This window comes from Alnus glutinosa, chromosome 7 (genome assembly GCF_958979055.1).
Source record: "Alnus glutinosa chromosome 7, dhAlnGlut1.1, whole genome shotgun sequence".
Classification (NCBI taxonomy): Eukaryota; Viridiplantae; Streptophyta; class Magnoliopsida; order Fagales; family Betulaceae; genus Alnus; species Alnus glutinosa.
This window is the reverse complement of record NC_084892.1, coordinates 5,122,685-5,146,140: the sequence shown is the minus strand read 5'-3', so window position 1 is coordinate 5,146,140 and position 23,456 is coordinate 5,122,685. Positions and strand designations below refer to the sequence as shown.

Here is a 23,456-nt window from a genome sequence, read left to right as displayed (position 1 = left end):
TCAATTTAAACAATTTAGTCATTGTACATTGCATTTATGACAAATCAAACATTCTATTAAAATTTTATGTTAAATTTAACAGGTATCATATCAGATATATATATGATTTTCATTGTATAAATAAAAGTGAAATGACATTAGAAAAAACTTCACTTATAATTCTTAATATTTCATCACTTTTTGAAATAATGTATTCAAACTTTTTGAAATAATGTATCCAAACTTTAAAACGTATCAAGTTAAGATATTCATATGGGCCATCTTTTAGAAATTTTTATTAAATCCTATCAAAATTTTCAAAATACTCTTATGTTTTGTTTTTTTTTTAAAAAAAACAATTTAGATATTCAAATATGAGTATTTTTGCAAATTCCGTTAAATTCTGACCAACACCTAAATCCTTGCAATTTCTTTCTAAAAAAAGAGAAATGATCCCTACACTCATTTCTCACAACAGCCCCACAACAAGCTGACGTGGCTGGTAATATTTTAATATTTTTTACAAAAAGAAAAGAAAAGAAAACAAAAAAAATAATAAAATATTACCAGCCACGTCAGCTTGTTGTGGGGCTGTTGTGAGAAATGAGTGTATGGATCATTTCTCCTAAAAAAATAGGGGTATTTTGAAAATTTTGACCATATTTATCCTTTCAATTTTTTTTCTCTTTTTTTTTTTTATTAAAAAAAAAAAGATGGTATTTTAAAAATTTTGACAAGTTTAAACGAAAATTCCAACGAATAATTGAAATTAGAAGATGAATACCTTAAATTAACACGTTTTAAAGTTTGAGTACTTAATTTTAAAAATAATAAAAAATCAAGAATTAGAAACGAAGTTCTCCGAATGACATTATTTATTCCTTACCTTTCTAATTCATATTAATTCATTCTTTCTGCTCTTTCTTCTCACTCACTCGACTGACCATACCATCCTTCCCATTATAATTCCAATATTTCAAGATTTTTATTCTTCATCATCTATAGCTTGTCTTGTTTTTGCTTATAGATCTCCACTTGTTCATTATGAGCAACATTGTTGTGTTTATCTCATAAATGGAAAAATCCATTAAATTGTTCAAATTAAAAGTATAGGGACTAATTATTTATTTATTTTTTAATAGTATCCATGCCCCAAGAGACAAGAATACCTATTCACCTAAAGGGGATAACGACATATCAAGGCGAAAGACTGTCCACACATTTGTGGATCAACATTAAAATTCACGACTGCAATAATTGACACCAACTTAAGAGCTATTCATAATAATAATAATTACAAAAAAAAAAAAAAAAAAACTTAAGAGCTATAAATCATGCGTATTATTATTATTATTATTATTATTATTGATAGACATGGTGCATTTTAAATGATTTATACTTTTTTATTGTTTTAAGTGATTTATATGAAGAATTATTTTAAACACGTCACGTCTTTCGGCACACAATCTTATCACATAAGGGTATAACGTAGCAAAGTCAAATTAAATATTGAATGTTTAAATTTCACTCATTTATTTTTTGAACAAATTTGTACTTATTCATGAACTGCTTTATTAACTTATTTATTTTTTTATATAAAATAAATATTATGGTTGTTAATTTATTTATTTTTTCATAAATACATACTATTAATTATTGTTAAATTTTATGATTTGAGTTAATTAAATAAGTTAATTTGAATTTTAAATAATCAAATTTCGAGTTATATGTATGTATATAAATTTATTATGCGCACACACACTCATTTCTATACATATACACAAACACACATATCTCTAAAACTAAACTCATTGTAACAATAATTCAAATTATATTTATTATATTACAAAAAAAAAATCATTTTACTTAAGATATTCTTATTATAAAATTAAAATAATACTAAAAAAAAGTTGTAAAAATAAAGTTATATGAATCGGGCCGAATTTATACGAGTATGTATCATTTAATATTTGAGCAAATTTTTGTGTTCATGAATAACTTATTTATTTATCGAATCGAGACCGAATCAATTTTTTTACGAGCCAAGCTATTAAGCTAAGCTGATCTCTCGAGCGGCTTAACTCATTTAACAGCCCTACGCGCACACTCTAATCCACAAATAGATTTAGGAATTATTTACCGCGTGTGTGACAGAGTGTGGTTTTATTGTCTAGACTTAATTTTGCTTTGTTATTTAAAATTGAGATAATTTATTTTATGATAAAGATTATATTTTATAGATATAATGATGTAAATATTTTTACATAATAAACATATTGTCACATTATTTATTTATTTTTAAATAATATATTTCTACGTATACCATTAAATACAATAAAATATAATATTAAAATCAGCGGAAAATAAATTCTCTCAATTTTACCTATTTTACTGGCTGTCAAAATTGCAATATATTTTTTACCATCTCAGAATTCATGATGGGAGGAGCTATAAAAGCTTTGTAGAGCTCACTGAAAACTTGCTGAGATACCCAGAGAGAGAGAGAGAGACACCACTGCAAGGAAGATGGAGACCAAACCAACAGAGATCAGTAGCTCAAAGATGTTTGGAGGGTACAACAAGAGGTACAAGCATTTCAGCCCCACGCTCGGCTGCTCCATGACCTTCCATATCTACTTCCCTCCTTCTCCTTCCCCTCCCCACAAATTCCCTGTAAGTCCTGATCATCTTTTTCTCCATTTCCATTTTCCTTTACAGAAATTTGTTTACCCAACATCAGCAGTTGGGTTTTCCCGCTAGTCTCATATAATCTTCATTTCCTGGGGTTTTAATGTTCGTACAAATGTTGCATTGTATTATGTGATGAGATTTTTGTGTGTAGTAAATTGTACGTGTCAAATGGTTCGCGATTTTATCTGGGTGAGAATTATATTGCATAAAAAGAGATTGCTAGTTGATAATCAATTTTTATATATATATATATAACTTGGGTTATCGTCTTTTTAGATTTTGGCTAGGGTTTTCTCTTACTTCTGATGATGGAATATATCATTAAATTTATTTACGTGCTAATTGATGACCTATGGAACTGAAATTATTGTTTTGGTTGCAAAATTAATCAGTGAATATCTTCCCCAGCCTGAACCCAATGTCAGTCGAGTTGCTAAACTTCTGGCCAACTTTTAGGGACTTTATGATTTAGAAAAAAGATAAATAATTAAAACAGATTGTTAAAAAAAAAAAACTGATATGATCATATTTACCTCAATTCAACTGGGGCGTGTGCCCAAATCTTCGATCAGAGTAACCAGTTTCGAAATCCAGAACAACCGTGATTTGGCCTCTGATAACGCCTTATACACTATTCTGTTTGCATTGTCGGTCATCTCTCAAAGGGTTATTCTTGACAAGAAATTTAAAATTGTGGTAGGATGCCTTGCAATGAAATGTGAAAGTTATGTGAGATGGATGAAGAAAGCAAAAAAGTTCTCCAATCACTGCATTGTAATTTCAATGCCAAATATGAGAGCTCCACAGGAAAAAAGGGGAATGTGCCTGCTTTAGTTTCAATTGCCAAAATTCATGCCAGCAAATATCAAACAATCTTTAGGTGTGTCATTGCACTGTTACATAACATAATTTTTTTAAAAAAAGAGTTTCAAAACACTAAACTACTGCACCTAAACATATTCATTAACTGATTTATCAGTTTTATTACTCCAATATATTAGCGTAGTATTTGGTGCACTAGAATGCATGATGATCATAGTTCAGAGGTCTTGATTTCATCAATGAGCAGGTACTTTACTGGCTCTCTGGCCTTACCTGCACAGATGAGAACTTTATAACCAAGTCAGGAGCTCAACGTGCTGCTTCGAGTGAAGGTGTTGCTTTGATTGCCCTTGATACATCTCCAAGTAAGTCGGGCAAATCTAGCATTAATTTTGAAGTTTTAACTCTTACATGTCAGTTTAACTACACAAGTAGAATTTATACCAATGTAGTATTTGTTTAGATTGATGCCATGGAAGTCACATGCAACTAAGTAAAGACCAATTTAAAAAACCAGAGTGGGCTAAGCGTATGCTTTGTCAAGTAGTGAAACTGTGTTTTACATTATCGTTACAAGATATATTTTTTTATCATTTCACGACTGTCGAGTTGAATCTATAAAGATGATTGTATCTGTTTTTTTTTTTTTTTGGGTAATATAGCTATGCAATACCAACATTCAGGATTATGTTACCATTTTTATCCGCTCAAAAAAAAAAAATGTTACCATTTTTATCCAGAATAGCTCAATTTTGTTGTGTTTTTGGCTTATCATGCCAGCTCACCTTAGGCTCTATCTTCCATTATTCTCTTCTTTGCTGGGGCAGAACAGGGAAAGCTTGTGAACTCGTTAGCATGCTATGGATAATGATAAAAAAAATATATACTTCAGTACCTAAGGATATATTTCTAGATGATAAAACCAAAACTTGAGGCCAAGGACATATCATATTAGTTTTGTTTGTGAATAAAGTTGGGTTGACTTAATGTTTTGTTGCTTCAGATGTTTCCTAACCAAAAATAGAATCTATTTAACATTACCTCAAACTTGATTGCTTTGAATATGAGTATTGGGATTAGGAAACTCTCCATTGGTGGTGTCATCTGTGTGAGGGGGTGAACTCTCTTTGACATATGCGTCTTCAATACATCCCTGACTTTCTTATTGTTAAGATGTCATCATACATATGAATTATGATTCCAAACTTCCTTATATTTAACTTGTGTTCCAGGATGTTAAATGCTGATTATCTCTTGAATGAAATTTCTTTACAGGAGGCCTGAATGTGGAAGGAGAGGCAGACAGCTGGGATTTTGGTGTAGGTATGCAACATTGGACCATTAAGTTTTGTTTTGTCAAGAGCTTCTGATCTATTTTACCATCTTAATTGTCAGAGTGCTATGGGTTTGAGCTCAGTGTGAATATGCAATTTTCTAGTACCATATTTTGAACTGCAGGATAGTTCTTATGCCTTGGTGATTAGGGAAGTCCTCTATCTTGATGCAATAGCAGAGATGATTAGTTTCTTAATATCTTCTATCTAATAAAGTATTGTAATAAGTAATAGTATGACAACTATGCTTTAATTGCTCCTAGTTTCGTGGCATGTACTGTTTCCTACTATTCTTTAACTACTCAATACTTTGGTTTTCATGTGTAATAAATAGAACAAATCACTGTATAACTACTTTTAATTTTTCTGTTCATAATAGTGCAATTATTTTTGTTTCTCTTTATGCATATATACTTGAATAATGTGCTGCAACTATTGTTCTTCAAGGATGTGAGAAATTTTGTTTATTGTACCATACTTGTGAACAATATGCATGCCTTAGCATCCCTCTAGGAATCAATATTGTTGTTACTGGTGTTGTTATTATAATTATTGTTCATTCATGTTCTTGAGGACAGCTTGGTATGGTTTTGATAATGTATTTTGTTTTGAACAGGTGCTGGATTTTATCTGAATGCTACACAAGAGAAGTGGAAGAACTGGCGTATGTATGACTATGTTGTCAAGGAATTGCCAAAACTTCTAAGTGAAAATTTTCCACAGCTTGATATTTCAAGGGCATCTATATCTGGTCATTCCATGGGTGGGCATGGTGCTTTAACAATCTACCTTAAGAACCTGGACAAGTATAAGGTAATGATGACAAATTTTACTTCCTATGCACTTGAAGGTGTAATATTTCAACAAATAACCTGAGTTACTGAATTTGTTTTGTAAATCTGAACTCTTGCCTTCTATGGAAATCTATCCAATGTTTTATGAAATGCTTAGGAACTCTTGGGATATTTATATCTTTTCTGTGTTTTAACACAATCATAGGCAGTTCTCTTTCACCATAGGAACTCCTGTTATTACTTTGGCTCTTAATAACTTTCCTTCTCCACTCATTTTTCAGTCAGTATCCGCTTTTTCACCCATTGTGAATCCTATAAACTGTGCCTGGGGTCAGAAGGCTTTCACAAATTATCTAGGTGGCAACAAAGCTGATTGGGAGGTAGTTTCTAAGCAATTTACTGAAATCACTGTTAGTTATAACCTTAATTAGTCATAACAAATCAATTTACAAAAATGTAGGAATATGATGCAACTTGCCTGATATCGAAGTTTCATGATGTGTCTGCTACCATTCTGATTGATCAGGTAAAAGGTTATATCCTTAAATTATTTTCTCCAGTCATGTATGTTTTTTATTTCTTTCTTCTCTTCTTCTTCTTCTTCTTCTTTTTTTATTTATTATTATTATTATTATTATTATAAATTCACATGTTAAGTTGACAAATCAAAATACTAGGTGATTGCAACAGGTGATGTTTATCACTAGATGAGAATAATAAGCAAAAGTTTCTCTTTTAAGGCGACAATATTTTAGTGTGGTGTGGGTCACTTATGCATTGTAGCTTACTTTGATTTCATGAATTAGAGGATGGTTTCTGGCAGGTGCCTTCTATGTAATGTAAGTTTCAGTTTTCTCATTCAGGACTTGACTAAAGCCTGGGTGATGAAAAGAACTTCATCTGAGTTTGATTCCATATATTTCTAAGCGTAGAAAAAATAGTAAGTAACAATTTGAGGTAACTGGCACTTGGGCAATTTATGCTATAGGATAAATAAATGCTGTCTATAATTATTATTGATCTATTTCTTTGTCATGTCTCATGGGTCTCATCGATAATGCTCTTAACATTCTAATCTAAATCTTGAATTGGTGAGGAGGGTTTGATTTTTATAACTTTATGGCTTGAGATTTCTTTGGTCAATGGAAGTGTAGTTTTAAATTTGCCTACTATTCAGCAGACCCGAGATGTGGGGAAATTCCAGATTTGAACTATAATGGGATGAAGCTCTTGGTTCCTAAAAAATAAAGATTGTAAAGTGTCTTAGAAAAAGATTAGAGTAATTTTTATTTTTATTTTTATTTTTGTCTTTTTTCATTTGTAATTTGTAAAAAAGATTGCTACCTACAAGGAAGGGATTTTAAAATTATGTAAGAAATTTAGAAATGGACCATCGACAAGTTAGGATCTCATTGAAGTTCTTTAGGAATTCGATGCTCCAAGTTTGTCCTTTGTCCTCTTCTAATTTACTGCCAAATTTGTACAGGGGGTGGATGATAAATTTTTGCATGACCAGCTGCTGCCCCACAAGTTCGAAGAGGCATGCAAAAATGCTAATGTTCCACTCCTTCTGAGATTGCAGCCTGGTTATGATCACTCTTACTATTTTATTGCCACCTTCATTGATGATCACATCCGCCACCATGCTCAAGCTCTTAACCTTCCATGAAGGTTATGCTTTTCGAGAATCTAAAACCCTAGAAATTGCCATCGTAAACTATAGGCCACTTGTGCTTTTGTTTAAATAATTTTGGTTTTCCCGTGTGAATATTATGTTCAGAATGCATACAATACTAAACATGCTGGCAGTTAAAGATGTCTACTTGTGTGCTTAGTTTTAATGTTTTCCTTGTATTGTTTTCTTCTTCTTCTTGGCCGTGTATCTTATATATTCTCTGTGTACTTGATTGCGCTTTGCGTTTTTTAATGATATTACTCTTAATTATATATTAAAAAAAAAAGATGTCTACTTGTGTGCTAGACTTGGAGTGACTGCCTTAAAAATAATACTTATGGCGAAATGATCAATATCCAGAGAAAGGGATTCAACCCCGTACAATTTATTATTGGAGTCTAGGACAAAGATTTTTTCCAAATTAGGTTGAAGAAATTTTCTCATATCCAATCTATTAAACAATCACATGCATTTTAGACATGTCAGTTTAATAGACTGGATTGATGCAGCAGTGCTCAATCAGTTTTGTCATGTTAGCCCTTGTTTTAAAAAGAGCTAATTGGGCACTATTACATTAACTCAGTGGGATGAGGTATGCTAAATAACATCTCTTATATTTTACTTTCGATAAATTCTATTTGTTATATCTCCATTCACATCCCACATGTGATAGTGCTTATTTTTGGTCTTTTATTATTATTATTATTATTATTTTTTAAACAAGGGTTGATGTGATAGGAAAAAAAAGCACTACCGCTTCAACCCAATAGAATGGGGGTATGGCAAATAGCACAGCCCTGTAATTTTTATTTCTCATGGAAAACAAGGGTGCTAAAAGATTTGAGTTTTTCCTAAAAGAGTTTTAGTACTGTTGTTGCGACTGGAGAATCGGGAACAAATAAAATTGTGGAGATGAAATTGTGTTAAACTGAAGCGTGGAGATTTTTTTTTTATTTCTTTTTTCTTTTTTTAATTTTAAATTTTTATATGGAGATCTTCCTTTTATTATAGTAACAAAACCTATAGACTACTCTTATCTTGCCGGAGAGAGCGTAATTCAATAAGTTTGTCTTTTAGTCCCCAAATGGTAGCTTAATTGACTGAAAATCACGTCTCATGAAGCGAATGTCACTAGTTCAAATCACTTTCCTCTTGTGTGAACATGTTAAAAAAAAAAAAAAAACCTATATTTTTTTCTTGTGTTAATTCTATGAAACATTAGCCCCATTTGTTTCAGCATAAATATTTTCCCTTCCCCTCTATGAATTAGGGAAAAAAAAAGTGTAAAAAGAGTTTTTTTATCTTTTTTATTTATTTATTTATTTGTATGTTGACGCAATGTAAAATGTTTTCAGTTAACAAAGAAAAATAATATTCACAATACGTAAAATAGTTTACGCTTCTCATCTACGTAAATTATTTTATGACGCTCTCCCACACTCTCGTGTAGGCAATTGTGAGATGAGTTTTTATAGAACTTACCTGCCCAACTAAGTCTTGAAATGCTTGAACATCTATCTACTCAGGCAAGTGAGCCTCACAAAGAGTCCTCTCATAATTGTCTTGCAAACAATTACACTAAATATCAATCCTACATCTAAATGCCCTCTATTCTCACTCTTTTCATCCGCAACTCTTCTTCACCGTCTCTCTTTTTCGCAACTCCTCGTATTACATGAAAATATATCTTCATTATTAGTCAATGTGTGCATTTTAATTATACATAATTTTTAGATTTATTTTTTTAGTTGTTTTATATTAATATTATCATGTTTTGAATAAAAGTTGATATTTATAAGTTAATATGATTAAACAAAAATATAAAAAATATTTGATAATTTTTCGTACGACCTAAAAGCCAAAAAATGTCTTTAACTAAAAATATTTTACGCTGAAACAAATCAGGCTTAATCTCAACTTAATATGTTATTACCTTTATTAAAAAGAGACGATAAAGAAAAGAGACGAAGCAAGTACAATACATAAGGGCATATGGGAAAGCTCATGTCCTGTATCCCCTTTACATACAATTTACTGAATTTAGGAATTGGCCCATCAGTAATGACATATGGTCCCAGTTAGGAAGAGAGAGAGAGAGAGAGAGAGAGAGAGAGAGAGAAGGCAATGAGATTTCGGTCATCAAAACAAGTTACCAATCTACAACATTTTGTAATGGGGCCGACTACAAAATCAAGAATATATAGCTGCTGCAGCCAAAATAATGTGAGTGTGAGAGAGAGAGCTCATCTGTACAGTACATACCCAAATCCTCTTGAGGACAGGCAGTAGATCTAGAAACTAATTCCGTACAATATATACAAACTATCGTGTGGCTCCACTTGCTTTCCGATTGTCTGGCAGCCATAACAGGGCCAGGAAAAAAGAATCCTCATTGCTGGATTGCAATTATATCCATCTAACAGCCCCACAGCTTGATCAATCACTGTAAATCTTGTATACTTTTATTCAACTATCAAGTGCTTCTGCTCCAAAACCAGCAGAGCCTAACTCAGTCAGAGGAAGATAATGTGCCTGCTCCGGAGAAGCTGCGAGGGTGCCGGTATATGCCGGTTCAAGATTTTCATTTACACTCTTCGTTGGCCTCTTTGGCCTCTTCGGCCTTTGTGCTTGTGAATCAGAATTTTGAAGGGAATCGTCCAACTCGTAGTCCATCGGTGAAGCCATCTTTTGAGGATTCCTTTGCTTTGGGGGAGCCTGTTTGTCAGGAGCAGCCTTCCTCTGCACATAACGTTATCATAAACAAAACTGAAAAGCACCAAGTCTAGAGGAAAAAAAAAAAAAAAAAAACTTGCCTTAAGTATACCCCAAGGTGTCAAAATGAATCAAGAATAATCTGAGGAACTGAAGTTCATAATGCAACTCATGAGATTAATATTAATGACCTAGGTGCATAATCTTCCTACATGTGGGGTGAGTCAGACCTGCAAATCTTTATTTATCATCAATTTGTGGAACAGATACTATGAGACTGCCCATACCTGGCTATATCTCATTTTTGTTCCTTCAATAAGGTTTGATGGAATGTTGTAAGGGTTAAGAATTGAATGCAGGAACTTTTTCTTATTGTCAAACCCACAACACGGGAAACAATACAGGCATTCGCAAACCACTCCGGTACACAAAGATCTCTACTAACTTTGATTCCTTATATTTTGATTGTAGATAGCATAAGAATAAGTAATACTAGTTAGTTAAAAATGTATTTGGTGTACTTGTACTTCTTGTGTACTTAGGTACGCCCTTTGGTTTGAAATGAACTCCAATTACTTACTAAAAAAAACTGGGTTCACTTTAAAAATCCAAACTACAATGTTGACGAGTGTTATCCTTCACTGGTACAATTCTGCCCGGAAACTTACATGGGATCTTTCTAGTAGCAAAATATGTAGATCCTCAGAATTTCAAACTGCTTCCAAAAGGTTTCTTATCATGAAACTAGTAAAAAATATCAAGATCCCATTTTCAGCAACAATAACTCCCAAAGAAATTCAGTACCTTTTTGCTACTAGATTTTGCTTTCTCCAGATCAGCAGGCGGCTCATTTCCTGTACCCTGAGATCCAGCGTTTGTTAGATCTTCCAAAGATGCATCGCCTTCTGCATCTACCCGTATACCCTTTGTCGATTGTCTTTTCTTTTGTCTATCCTTAGCCTGGTAGAACAAATTGATAATTAGAAAGTACTGAAAACAGTTTAAGTACCAGTTTGATTTTGTTCTCCAGAATCAATCTTCTATTCTAAGAGTCAGGAAACAGAAGAATGTGAAAACATGTCTTCTAACATATATTGGAAACTATTTTCCGAAAAATATTTTCAGAATAGCCAATTCTCAGGGAAAATCAAAATAATGTTCTTTATTTACTTTTTTCTTTTTTTTGGGGGGGGGGGGGGGGGGGGGGAGTGTTGAGGAAGAGAGTGAGCTTGTAATAAAAAAAATCAAGAAAGAAGTTAATCTCTTGGAAATTGAACTTCACTTTGAAACAATGGATAGATAACCTGACCTGTGATGGAATTTCTCTCAATTTCTGCTCCAACTGGGCATCATCCAGAAGTAAAGACACAACATCTTCAGGGGCCAAGAGATCACCCTGAACATGACCACCCGTCATAACAAGCTGCTGCACAGTACTTTTCTGACTTGCTCTCTGAAGAATCTTCTCTTCAACTGTCTCTTTACAAATAAGTCGGTAGACAGTAACCTACACCATGGAACAAAGCATTGCAGTTAAAATTGAAGAATCCAAAAAAACTTCAATTTAGAGAAACCTAAATATTTTACAAAATCAAAAGGCTTGCATGTTCTAGTAGGTGTGGCCGTGTGGGGTGTCTGTGAGTGTGTGTAGAGAGAGAGAGAGAGAGGGAGAGAGAGTTAGATAGAGATGCCACATAAGAAAGCAAGATATCTCCGGAGAGCCAAGAAAAAAAAGGATTTCCTTGGAGACTCTCAAACCACCAAAATGCCTGTAGCCTTCCAAAAATAAAAAATCAGACTTGAAGTGATAAAAGAAACTAACATCTTTTGTCTGACCCAAGCGGTGAGCTCTATCCATTGCTTGTAAATCCAAAGTTGGATTCCAATCGCTTTCATAAAATATGACAGTATCAGCAGCTGTCAAGTTAATTCCCAGCCCACCAGCTCTTGTACTCAACAAAAACACAAAAATATCACTCCTGCAATAACGAAAACATAAATCTTGGTAACTGACTCTTTACAATTCACATGTTTATCATAGAGGGTAAGAAACAAGGAAAACAAAAAGTGTACTTCAATTGTAAAATTCTGTTCAAAAAATCACTGCATGTCTATGAACTCCTACCGATGCTGGAAGTCTCTGACCATGTCTCGCCGATCAGTTATAGTGGAGGATCCATCAAGTCTAAGATATTTATATTTCCTATAGTTCATGTAATCCTGCACGTGTATGAAAGAGTTGTGAACAGCAAAACAATTAACCAGATAAAGTGGCTAAGCCATTAGAAATGACAAATGAATTAGTACAGTGCTATTGCAGTAAAATTTCCAATCTGTCACTTAGCTTGCAAAATCAACTCATTGACTTGAGACTGATTTGAATTTTGTTTCTCAATTAAGGGCCTCTATAAAGATTATTTCTTTCAACCAACCAATAGCAAACTAAGGGAACTCAAACCCAGGCTCCCACTAGCATATGGCACCATTGAATTATATCATTTATCAACAAAAAAAAAATTAAATTGAATTATTTCATCTTTGTATCACATCTAAAGTGTGCACCACAACACATGCAAAGACTCATCCATATCACCAACCAATTTGTATTAGGACCTGCCAGTACTATGATTGCGACAAAATCTAAAACTCATGGTGTTAAGATTGATCAAAAAGTACTGATTCAACTGAACTTGGATAGCTCCATGTTAATGGCACAAGAAGGTTCAAAAATATAAAAATTAAAAATACCTCCAGAATATTCAGCATCTTCGTCATTTGGGCAAACAAGAGAACACGGTGATTTTCTGGCCGCAAACGTTTCAATAATATATCAAGTGTTTGAAGCTTTCCAGAGTCCTAGTTAGACATCACAAAGTTAAAACATAAGCTTAAGAAGAAAGAAACCAATATGGTTTCTGAAGAATAAAAAGGACAAAAGGAAATAAATAACTTACTGTGAGCAACTTCGCTGGGTCAAAGCTTTGCATTGGCGGAGAAGACCCAAAAATCTTGTATGTCAAGTGAAGAGCAGGCTGTGAAGCTGGTAGTTCAGAATCAATCTCTTGAATTAAATGATGAGGAGGACGATGTGGCTTTCTGGGTCCATTACATTCAGACGTGCGTGCAAACCCAATAAACAACCTCTTTAGCCAGGGGTCATGTAGTTCTTCAGTCATTTTGTAAGTGAAGTTTCTATCTGAGCAGCGGGCACCAATCTATAGAGAAGATAAAAATTGGAGATGATAAAGTTTTGGCAAGGATAAATGACAATTTATTTATTCTTTTAGAAAAGTATTGATAAATCAGTAAATGGAAAACATACAGGAGGAGCTCTAATTCGTGGGATAAATTTGTATGCTGAGTGAAGAAGCCTAATATTGGATAGAATCCTGTCCTGATGAGGGACAACTAAAGCCTCAAATGGAGCATCTCCAGGCCCCGTTGCACATTTGCTTCGAAGTAAGTTAGTCTCAGATCTTGATGGCATCAGTAACATCCGCGTAACAGCTCTTACTTTCCCCCTCTCAAGGTAACTGCATTCAGTGTCATCATCCATGGCTTCCATGAGTGAGTCTAAAATTCCATCCAGGAATTGTCGGTCCCATCTCGGTACAGAAAACAGCAGTCGCTCCATAAAAGAACCAGCAGCCAGAAATGTAACCTCTGATGGGGATAGATCCATCAAACGTGTAAAACCAAAAGTTCTACTTCCCACAGATAATCCATCTGAATTATCCTCTTGCAGGAATATAGATCGATAAACATTTTCTGGGGAGAACATATTGAAGTGTTTCTGATAAGATTCTCTGCAGACACCACGTCCAACTGCTGAGCAAAGAGTTTCAGAACTATGGACAATTTCTTGATGAATTAGTTTTGGTATCTGGAAGATAGGGGAAAATTAGAACATAACAGAATGAGCTGAAGTCACTCAATTACTGAAAAACTAAAGCAGACAAATTAAGACCCAGTGTGCATTCACACGTACGCACACATTTTCCCAAAATTTAAGCCCTGCTCATCCTCATCACAATTAATTCTGAATGAAAGGCCAGATCTATTAAAAGCAAAGCCAAGGTGCACACACAATGCATGTGCTTTGTGCATTATTATTTACAACCCATATAGCATTTGCTAGTACCACTAGATAATTGGTCACATCAAACATGTACAAAAATGTCTAATTATTCAAACACACGCGATTGCTAAGAACAGTGTTACCACAAAATAATAAGCACATCAAGAGTAAACTGTATTATAAACAATCACTGTATACATGGCTTAAAAATGCATAGGATCCTAACAAAAATTAGTCACACCTTCTGCATTCCTTATTTAAAATTTTTATAAAATCGCATTATTGAATGGAAACTGCGCCACCCCTAAATATCTATGTCAATTTTCGACTTCATTGCTCAAAAACCATCCTTGGCCTTATAAGAGCCAATCGCTAATTGCAGAAAGAATTTAACCCCATAAACCACACTTAAGTACAAATCTGGCTGGAAGACAGTGGGTTAGGACCCAACAACTAAGTCTTGCGATGCTCACCTAATAATTTGCCAGGTAAAAAGTTAAATTAAACTAAAGATAACAGATTGATTCCATATCTTCCTTTAAACCATCATTGTTGGATATTATGTAAATTTCAGTACATGGCCTGAGAAACTTGCAATTGGAGATTTCAGAACCAATGTTTTATGATCCGTCTCATATATACAAATCAATTGAAACTCATCCCTACCAACTGGACTCACTTTCCCCATCTATAAACGAACACCAATGAAGCATCAAGCTCTTTATCTGTGTTCCTAGACGATCAAAATCTTTATAGATTCCTTGTGTAAGATGGCCCCACAATCATGCAATTGCTGCATTTTAATTTCTAAACTCATGCATAATATCATAGATCCTAAAATAGTGAACAATTAGAACATGTCTAATTAGGACGCTTTCCTTTTTTAGGTGTCTATGCCTATGGTCTAGGCTCTCAATACTATGGCCCATTAACTTGTTTAAGCAGCATATAGGTATTACTACTATAGGTTTCACCAATTGGGACAACCAGACACAGCAGGTAATATGGGCACAAAAGTAGACAAAGCATTCAACTAAGTGAGATAAAAAAAAAAAAAAAAAAAAAAAAGAACTCTGTGCAATATGTTATATGCTTCTTTGTGATATTAAATCTGCACACTAGGATGCTACACAAACAATGCACATATAATCAAACAGCTAGTTTTGTATTTGCTTCTTACTCATAAAGAAATAGGGTGCTTGAAATTTAGGGAGAGAGAAAGGAAATGGTTGAAATATGGTAAAATGGACGTGTTAAGAAGAAAAGCAAAGCAACTTTCTCACTTTAAAACCACAAGAGAAGCCAAAAAAATTAATTATTTAGTAAGGATGACATTTCTAATTACAGCAATGCTTACAGTTCTGGTAGTACATATATGAAGAAATATTTAATTTCAGGGGTAGAAAAAGGTTTAAGAAAGTTTTTTTGATAAGTACCAAAAAAAAAAAAAAAGTTTAAGAAAGTACCTTATATATTATAGGATTGTGACCTCCTGCATAGTGTACGTCCTCCAATTCCCCAAAGGGAGCAGGCAGAAGAGAATTTGGGACATCCCCAAAGTGGAGGTATGTGCTTCCCTCATTCCTCTCAAACAACTCTGGATGATTACACACCTACCATTACACAAATGTAAAACATGTTACAGGCAATTGCTAGTAAAGAAACATTTCATATTGCAGACACAAAACTCACGAAGATCTATATTTCTTGAACCACAAAAGTATCAAAATCATACTTTTCAAATGTAGTGGAACAAAAGAAAACTCCAATAGAATTGACAACATACCTTTCTCAGCTGAATGACAATATTCATTAAATTCAGAATTTTCTTCTCATTAAGATGCCCACGATTGCTGTCAAACAACTCAGCAAGAGATATCTTGTTCTTAATAGCCTGATAAAAGGCTTGTTGTCGAGAACTCAACTTGCAATGCACTGTAACCTCAGTTTTACTGGTCAGCTCAGAAATCACATCTGATTTAACTCTTCGCAGCATAAAAGGTTTTAAAATTGAATGCTGCAAGGGGGGAAAGCAACCAAAAATTTAGTCAGAAAGATCTATTGAAAATGTTCAAAACAATTAATTTCATATAAGAGGTCAAAACTGAAGGCAGCAAAGATCATGGCATTAAAAGAGCTAAGAATTATCATAGTTATTTTAAATAGTATACATATATGCCAAAGATGGTATATGGCCACCAGAACACAAATTTTATTGATTATTCTCAAGCACTGGAAGAGGATAACTCACCAATCTGTTAAGCTGGTGCTCGTTCAAAGTACCCCCATGCTCTGCGTGGCTCTCAATTCTGATATGCAATAAAGGATCATTAATGGGAAAACATTCTAAGTCTCTAACCTGCAGCAAAATTTACTGAAATGAACTTATTTGCATAAACAAATACTTACCCTTTTGAAAACCACTCATTGAACTGTTCATGGCTGTCAAATAAGGTCGGCATAATGAAATGTAAAAGGGCCCACAACTCTGCCATATTATTCTGGATAGGTGTACCAGTCAGCAGCAAGCGGTTCCGACAATTGAAGCTGAGCAGTGTCTTCCATCTTATACTGTCAAATCAAGTATCCAATGAGATAAGATGAGAATATAAAGGATTAGAACTCCAACAACAACAGTATGATGATAATATAAAAACAACAATATTCTTATAAAAGAAATTTTTTAGTATCATCATCATCATCATTAAAACCATGGAACTAATAAGAAAAGAAAGAAACAAAAACCAACAGATATCAATTTATCAAAACAAATAAAAGTGTGGTTGGTGTACTTGGGTTGCGCCTGCTGCGCTTTTTAATAGATTACGTTTACTTATTAAAAAAAAAAAAAAAAAAGTGTGGTTGGTGAAACAAAAGATCAGGTGCGCAAGAGGGAACTAGTTTATGCAACTACATATTTCAAAAGCAATGAATAGATCATTTCAGTAATTTTTTTTTTTTTTTTTTTTATGACGAGGAACCCCTCCAAGGCAAGGCCACTTCGTGTACCCACCATTGTCAGGTAAACCTCGGACCCATTTCAGTAATTTATTGGTTGTTTCAGGTTTTATGAAAAATGGTACTACTTTCTCCCCATTACATGTCAATTTTATTACACACAAGGACAAGCAAACTGAAGTAACTCCCCATGGTTGATTCTTCAGTGGGATGTGAGAAACTACAAAACAACTAATAAAAATATCTAACAAACTCAAGCCACTACAACAACAAAGATTATGTTAGAACCTGTTCGAACTTTTAATTGCCTGGGCTTCATCTAACACCATGTATTGCCATTTCACACGCCGAAAATACTTCTCATCAGACACTAGCAGCTGGTAGCTGGTAATGAGAATGTGAAATCCAGCTTCCCTAACAAGAAAAAGAAGCTCATATTAAGATAGACAATATAGGGCACTTCATTGATCAAATGTTCAGGTTAATGAATTATTTGAAAAATTAAACAAAGGCAAAATAAGTTTTTGACTGCCCAAATCTTTGTATAAGGAGCATTACGAGCTGATTCAAGGCAAAACGAACAGTCCGTATACTCTTGAAGACTTACCATCTGTTTACCTCTAATGTATTGATGTGGCTTTTGAAGATGGCATGAGGTATGTTAAAAACATGCATATTTTTAGTTGTTAAACTATGTGCTTAAACAAATTGTTTTTATTCACCAGTTGTTAACAGTCCAACTGAAACATTTGGAAAGGCAGATAATTTAGAAGACGCTTACTTTCATAATATTTGCTTTCTCAAACATACCAGACATATCAACTAATACTAATGTTGGACACCATTTTCCATATCAACACCCATGTTACCTAAATTTTCCTTGTAAGCTTACTCATGTCAGAAACAAAGAATCCAGTGTGCATATCTCCAAGATCTATTTTAACACATTTCTCCACAAAAATATAAAATTAATTGAAACATGGCACCATCTAAAGGGCTAAAATGCCTCCAATGACCAGTATATCATTGTCATCTGATCGTGGGAAAATAAAAAGAACAGCTGTGAAAAGGAACATCTACCTGCGGTACAGATCCTTGGGTTTGATCCTTTTTCTAAGTATGGTTCGATCTTGAAGCCCACCCCAATATGGAAGAGTTTTCAAGTCAGGGCAGAAACGATTAACTTCATCATTCCAGTTGTTCAATACAGAAGCAGGTGCAACAACCAAAAAAGGACCCCATATATTTTTCTCCTGAATGAGATAAGCAACCAAAGTTACCATAAAGAAAATCTGCAAGTACAAAACACCAAGCTGAATACTTACTTCAGCCAAATGACCCAAAAATGCCATGGCCTGGATGGTCTTTCCAAGGCCCATCTCATCAGCAAGTATGCCATTTAAACCCTGTGAAAAAAAAAAAAAAGGCCAAAAGAAATGAACTCTTGTTTACAACCTGACAGTCGGAATTAACAATTTTCCAAGGTTAAGGGACCTCGTAAATAAACAAATCAAGATAGAACCATGGGAAGGATATTGAGTTATTAATCCAGGGATTGGCTAAGAACCTGCTCGTAACAATTAACCAGCCACTGAAGGCCTTTTAGCTGATACTCTTTAAGGAAACCTTTAAACATCCGGGGTGTCTGAACTGTTGATGTTACAGGCATGGTGGAACTGTAAATATAAAGAATAGAAATTGTGTTAATTGACAAGAAAAGCAGTCCCCAACTGCTTAATAAGAGAGAGAGAGAGAGAGAGAGAGAGAGAGGAAAAACTTACGGGTTATGTAGATCTATGTTACTAGCTCCTGCAACCTCAGGTGGAAGGCCCTCAAATTCAGCAGCCTGTCGCAGCCTCAAACATTCACTATCAAATGCACTTGTTAACTTTTTCTGCTTAGAAACTGCATCTTGAGCAGCTCTCAAGGCCTCCTTCTTCAATTCAGCCTCCTCAGGATCTTCTTCCTCATCAGGCTCAGCATCTGAAGAGCTCAGAAGCACTTCTTGATCATTTAATTTTTCATCTCCGACAGGCAAAGCTTCAGAGGGCTGTGAATTTGACTTGTTTTGCATAAAATGACTGTAAAGTTCTGTTTGTTGTATAAGAAAATTGAGCCTCTGCTGTTGTCTCTTTGCTTCCCGAAGCTCCTGTTCACGCCTCAAAGCTTCAGCAGCTTCTCTCTCCTCTCTTTTTCTTATTTCTGCCTGCAAACAAAGAGTAATAAGTATCAATTTAAAATTAAAATCACACAAACACGATAATTTTCACGTCATGAAAGAGTTATTCTTATTTTTCCCTTTATTTGATAGATAATAAAACTCAAACATCATAAGCAACTCCACCCCTTATTTGTGGTTAGGAGATGCCACTTGGTCGATAGACAATAGGCGATGAAAAAAGTTATTTTCAGTCATAAAAATTTACTAGAATGCAGTGCCACAATACCAGACTAGTCTGTTAAGTATCAGATATATCTAAATGACCTACCTAGAAGACATCTAAGGATTTCTATTCCCAACCGTCAACCTATTTCTTCTTTTTTTTAGTCAAGGACTATTGAGATGCCACTCCAGCTTAATGGTTAAGATAAGATGACCTATAAATGGTCTGAGATATTGGCAAATCTAGTCTACAAAGTTATGCTTTGGCAGCATAATTACAGTACCTAGGGTGTAATTTTGTCTAAATGACAGATTCAGGACATGTACCATTATCGAAGATGAAAAACCTAAGGCCTATCAGATGAACAAGCATATATTTTGGGGTTCAAGCTTGCATACAAGTCATAAAATTCTCAAGACATAATTATACATGAGAGAGAGAGAGTGAGCATGTGTTTCTGTGTTTGTGCATGTGGGGAATAATGCTACCCTGTGCCTCCATTGAGTCACAGATAAAATTACTTCTCTGACAGGTATTATCTTCTTTAGTCTAGTTAATATAAAGGGAAAAAATTGAAAGATACCATCTCTTTATCCACTCGCTTCCAATATAGCAGCATGTCTCTAGCTAATTTCCTTGTGCGGATTGCAGCACCCCTCATCAATTTAAGTGATCTACTCACCTTCATTTTCACCTGATAAAAGAAGCAGCTGACACCATAGCTTCAGGATATAAAACAAGAAAGGTTGAATGAAGGAAATCAACCACTGCTCAAGTTTGTGGACTTGCCTCTCTTTGACAGTTCTCTGAGAACCGCTTGGCATCAATTAGTTGCTTTCGATGAAAGGCTGTAAAAACTCTATGATGCTTTGGTATGTCTCTTCTTACAATGTTTACCCAAATTTTTCCAATCTTCTCCTTTTCCTCCTCCTCAATCACAGAAGGGTCTTTTTTTATCTTTGGTTTCTTGGGTAGAGCCCGTTCAATGATCTGCAACAAAGAAAAAACCAAAGCTGAATGAAAAGATACCATAAGTTTTTCAATGTAGAAAATAAAAAGAACCTAATGTTTTTTTGATGAATGAATGAATGAAAATTTATTAGAAGGAGAAAATCTAGTGTACACGAAAAATAAAAAGAACCTATTGTAATCCCTCTCCCACCCCATCCCCACTCTTTTTGTACCAAAAAACAACATATTTCATTGAACAATCACAAGTAAAATATGAACCTCATATGTGTCTCCTTTCTCCAAAACCTTCACATAGTAAACCTGCAAAACACCACCCTCAGACAAAATAGATCGCTTTATGTTTCCAGCTGCCCCCTCTGGGATGGAGGAATTCAACCCAATATCAGATATTTTTAGACCGAACATCTGGGGTGATTTAGATGCTGACAAGGCCTTCAATCTCGCATGAAGCGATTCCCACTGGGGCTGAGGCTCTCCCATTCCTGCCCGGCTTCTAGGACCAAACCTTTTATTACTTGCCATCATTGCCGCTAGGGACCCCAAATCCAATGTACCCTTTAAGTAAAATTCCTCCACCTCAATATCTGAGAAGCTTGGCAAGTTCAGTGCTGCTGCTAGCTTATCATAAGTTGGAGGAATCTTATATGTGATACCATCCCCAATATCTAAAAAAGCGGGTTCATATGTTGTTCTGCAAAGAGTATATAAATGAAAATATATCACTCAAACAAAAAAGTAGTGGATGTTTCAAAAAAACAAGAAGCTTGTGAAAAACCAGAGAAGATGACAAAACCTTTCACTGCCATTGAGTGGTGCAAAATCTGCTTCACGATGCATCCCTTGTTTTTGAGGATTACTATCATTGAACCAGTCGGGCATGGTTTCCACTTCCTGAAATCCTCCTTGGTGCTCATTCCCCAGTTTCCTAGCTTTCAAACTCAAATTACTCTTTGGAACTGGAATCCCCATCCTGGTTGGTGCAGGAGTTGCTGAGGAATCCTTGAGCCTCCTCTTATACTTTTGTATGTGTTCTCCAAGCATTGATCGATACCTCTCCTCAGTAATGCGTCTCCCGTTATAACTGTCCTCGTCCTCGTCGTCACTGTTTTCAGACTGCCTCCTTTTCTTTAACAAACTCAGTTCCCTTTCACGCATAGTCCCATTACCATGTTTCCCAACCGCTCCACCTGTTTGTATAACCAACCAAAACACAAAAGCACAGAGCATTCATACATACATAAATTCATAACCCACTATTCCAAGTCACCCTTAAGCTGAGTTTCTATATCTAACTATATATATATAAAAAAAATAAAAAATAAAATATATATATATATATATATATAGAGAGAGAGAGAGAGAGAGCATAATCTTCACAATTAAATTGCAATGACAAGCATCAAAATGACTAGCATCAAATCCAAACGGGTCATTGTGATTTCAAGTCCAAAAGTTAAGAACAAAGCCTACCTTGGCTACCTCTGCTCTCATCCTGACTACTATTCCCATAATAATCAAAATCATCACCTTGTTGTGGAAGTTGAAAGTTCATCAAAGACTACAATACAAAACCAACAAAAAGAAAAACAAAATATTAAAAACACAATAAAATACTCAATGTAAAGAAGCATCTCAAGTTAAGTAACCAAATAAAATTTTCAACAATGAGACACAAAAAAAAGCGCAAAAGGCAACGCAAGATTGATAAAAATAACCTAAATTCTCCACAAATAAATCAAATTCAACAAGAACAAAGGAGGCAATAATTTAAGAAAACAAAGAAAACCCATTTGCGAAGAGCGAAAACCCATATGACAAACCTCAAGATTGAAGAGATTGGAGTAGGAGAGCGAGTCCTTGGATTGCCTCCTGCTGTCCATGTGCTTTGGCGCGAATAGGCTCCGAAGCTAACCCTAGGAGACGAAGCCCTAGCTCTCCGAAGAGCATGGAGAATAAATGCCCAGAATAGAGAGAAAGAGAATAACAAGCCCTAACCCTGGACGAGTCCTGGAACGAAAGCAACAGACTGCGGGGGTGCGTAGAATAAGGTGGGGAAGAGTAGTCACAGGCGATGTAGGAAGCATTGGGCGTCGCTAACGTGCGCCGGATGGGTGTCATTTGCTAACTTGCGCTGCTTTGAGGTTTCTAATTTTCTTTTTCTTTTTTCCTTTTCTTTTTAAATTCTATTTCACTTTTTTTTTCAACTCTGTTGGCCAGCCACGAAGCGGTGTTCGAAAAGAGTGTTCGGTGTTCTGTCTCCGGAGTAAAAGCGGTAAACGAGGATCCGTAAAGGCTCGGGATGGAGCGGGAGGGCTTTGATAAGTGTGTCGGCGGGTGTTCTTCCTCAGGATTGGCTTTTGCCTTACACGTGGCAGATTGACCAGGCTGATCATTTTGGATGGCTGTTGTTTCAGTAGATTTTGAAGGAACTTTAAAGGAGAAGATACTTATTGATCACCGGATTTCCGACAACCCATGGGCCCTCATACGGGCAAAAAATTCCTTGGGCCGGGCTTATAGCTCATTAACTAAGATTGTTTTAAACCCGACTCAGGTGCCACGAATTAAGACCCAACAATTGACGTGTTAAAATGTTTACTTAAAGCGACGTCGGTTACTAAAAACAATTAACACATTTTAATTACATAGTGATACGCGTTAACATGTTGTAAAATAGTTGTACATCTAATATTTTTTTAAAATTCTTAAGTATTCTACTTAGTAGATTGGAAAATAGTAGACATATAATTCTTTTATAAGTTTTTTTTTTTTTTAACAATTGATGAGTATTACCATATAATTAGAGGACGTTAGAAGGTGTTAAATACTTATAATTTTTTTCTCTAACCAAATGATGACACATGTCAAATGTTGTAAACGAGCTATATAATATGTAATACATATTTTTTGCGATTTTATTTAAAAATACACTTCTAATTTACAAAATGGTAAAACCAAAATGGACTAAAAATCTATGAACTTTCTATAAAAATATTGACTAAATGATTAAATTTATTTCTTTCTATCAACTTAAGCTTTTGGGATAAAAAGTTATTT

General features: G+C 34.6%; 2 protein-coding genes across 2 annotated transcripts; one reads left to right on the top strand and one right to left on the bottom strand.

Annotated features, from left to right (window-relative positions):
* The first annotated feature begins 2,448 nt into the window (after nucleotides 1-2,448).
* On the top strand, nucleotides 2,449-7,511 carry LOC133872216 (S-formylglutathione hydrolase). Its single transcript, XM_062309664.1, has 7 exons — nucleotides 2,449-2,652; nucleotides 3,740-3,857; nucleotides 4,768-4,815; nucleotides 5,443-5,639; nucleotides 5,902-6,000; nucleotides 6,081-6,146; nucleotides 7,107-7,511. The coding sequence occupies exons 1-7, from the start codon at nucleotides 2,506-2,508 to the stop codon at nucleotides 7,287-7,289; spliced, it is 858 nt and encodes a 285-aa protein (XP_062165648.1). The 5' UTR covers nucleotides 2,449-2,505; the 3' UTR covers nucleotides 7,290-7,511.
* A 1,895-nt stretch (nucleotides 7,512-9,406) lies between these two features.
* On the bottom strand, nucleotides 9,407-22,596 carry LOC133872479 (chromatin-remodeling ATPase INO80). The gene is made up of 23 exons (XM_062309988.1): nucleotides 22,220-22,596; nucleotides 21,870-21,957; nucleotides 21,193-21,586; nucleotides 20,658-21,090; nucleotides 20,217-20,417; nucleotides 20,011-20,121; nucleotides 18,825-19,249; nucleotides 18,611-18,719; nucleotides 18,369-18,449; nucleotides 18,124-18,296; nucleotides 17,332-17,457; nucleotides 16,495-16,656; nucleotides 16,337-16,394; nucleotides 15,872-16,102; nucleotides 15,552-15,698; nucleotides 13,330-13,890; nucleotides 12,962-13,222; nucleotides 12,756-12,863; nucleotides 12,133-12,227; nucleotides 11,830-11,986; nucleotides 11,317-11,514; nucleotides 10,812-10,967; nucleotides 9,407-10,034 (listed from the first exon to the last, which is right to left on the bottom strand). The coding sequence occupies exons 1-23, from the start codon at nucleotides 22,277-22,279 to the stop codon at nucleotides 9,762-9,764; spliced, it is 4,608 nt and encodes a 1,535-aa protein (XP_062165972.1). The 5' UTR covers nucleotides 22,280-22,596; the 3' UTR covers nucleotides 9,407-9,761.
* Between the last annotated feature and the right edge of the window lie 860 nt (nucleotides 22,597-23,456).

Excerpts from the sequence above, each read along its gene's own strand:
- LOC133872479 (XM_062309988.1), bottom strand. The coding sequence starts at position 22,279 with ATGGACAGCAGGAGGCAATCCAAGGACTCGCTCTCCTACTCCAATCTC. Across the intron at positions 21,091-21,192 it reads CCACTCAATGGCAGTGAAAG|AACAACATATGAACCCGCTT; the intron begins GTTTTGTCATCT and ends TACTCTTTGCAG. Across the intron at positions 11,987-12,132 it reads GTCAGAGACTTCCAGCATCG|GAGTGATATTTTTGTGTTTT; the intron begins GTAGGAGTTCAT and ends TCGTTATTGCAG.
- LOC133872216 (XM_062309664.1), top strand. The coding sequence starts at position 2,506 with ATGGAGACCAAACCAACAGAGATCAGTAGCTCAAAGATGTTTGGAGGG. Across the intron at positions 2,653-3,739 it reads CCCCTCCCCACAAATTCCCT|GTACTTTACTGGCTCTCTGG; the intron begins GTAAGTCCTGAT and ends ATCAATGAGCAG. Across the intron at positions 5,640-5,901 it reads AGAACCTGGACAAGTATAAG|TCAGTATCCGCTTTTTCACC; the intron begins GTAATGATGACA and ends CTCATTTTTCAG.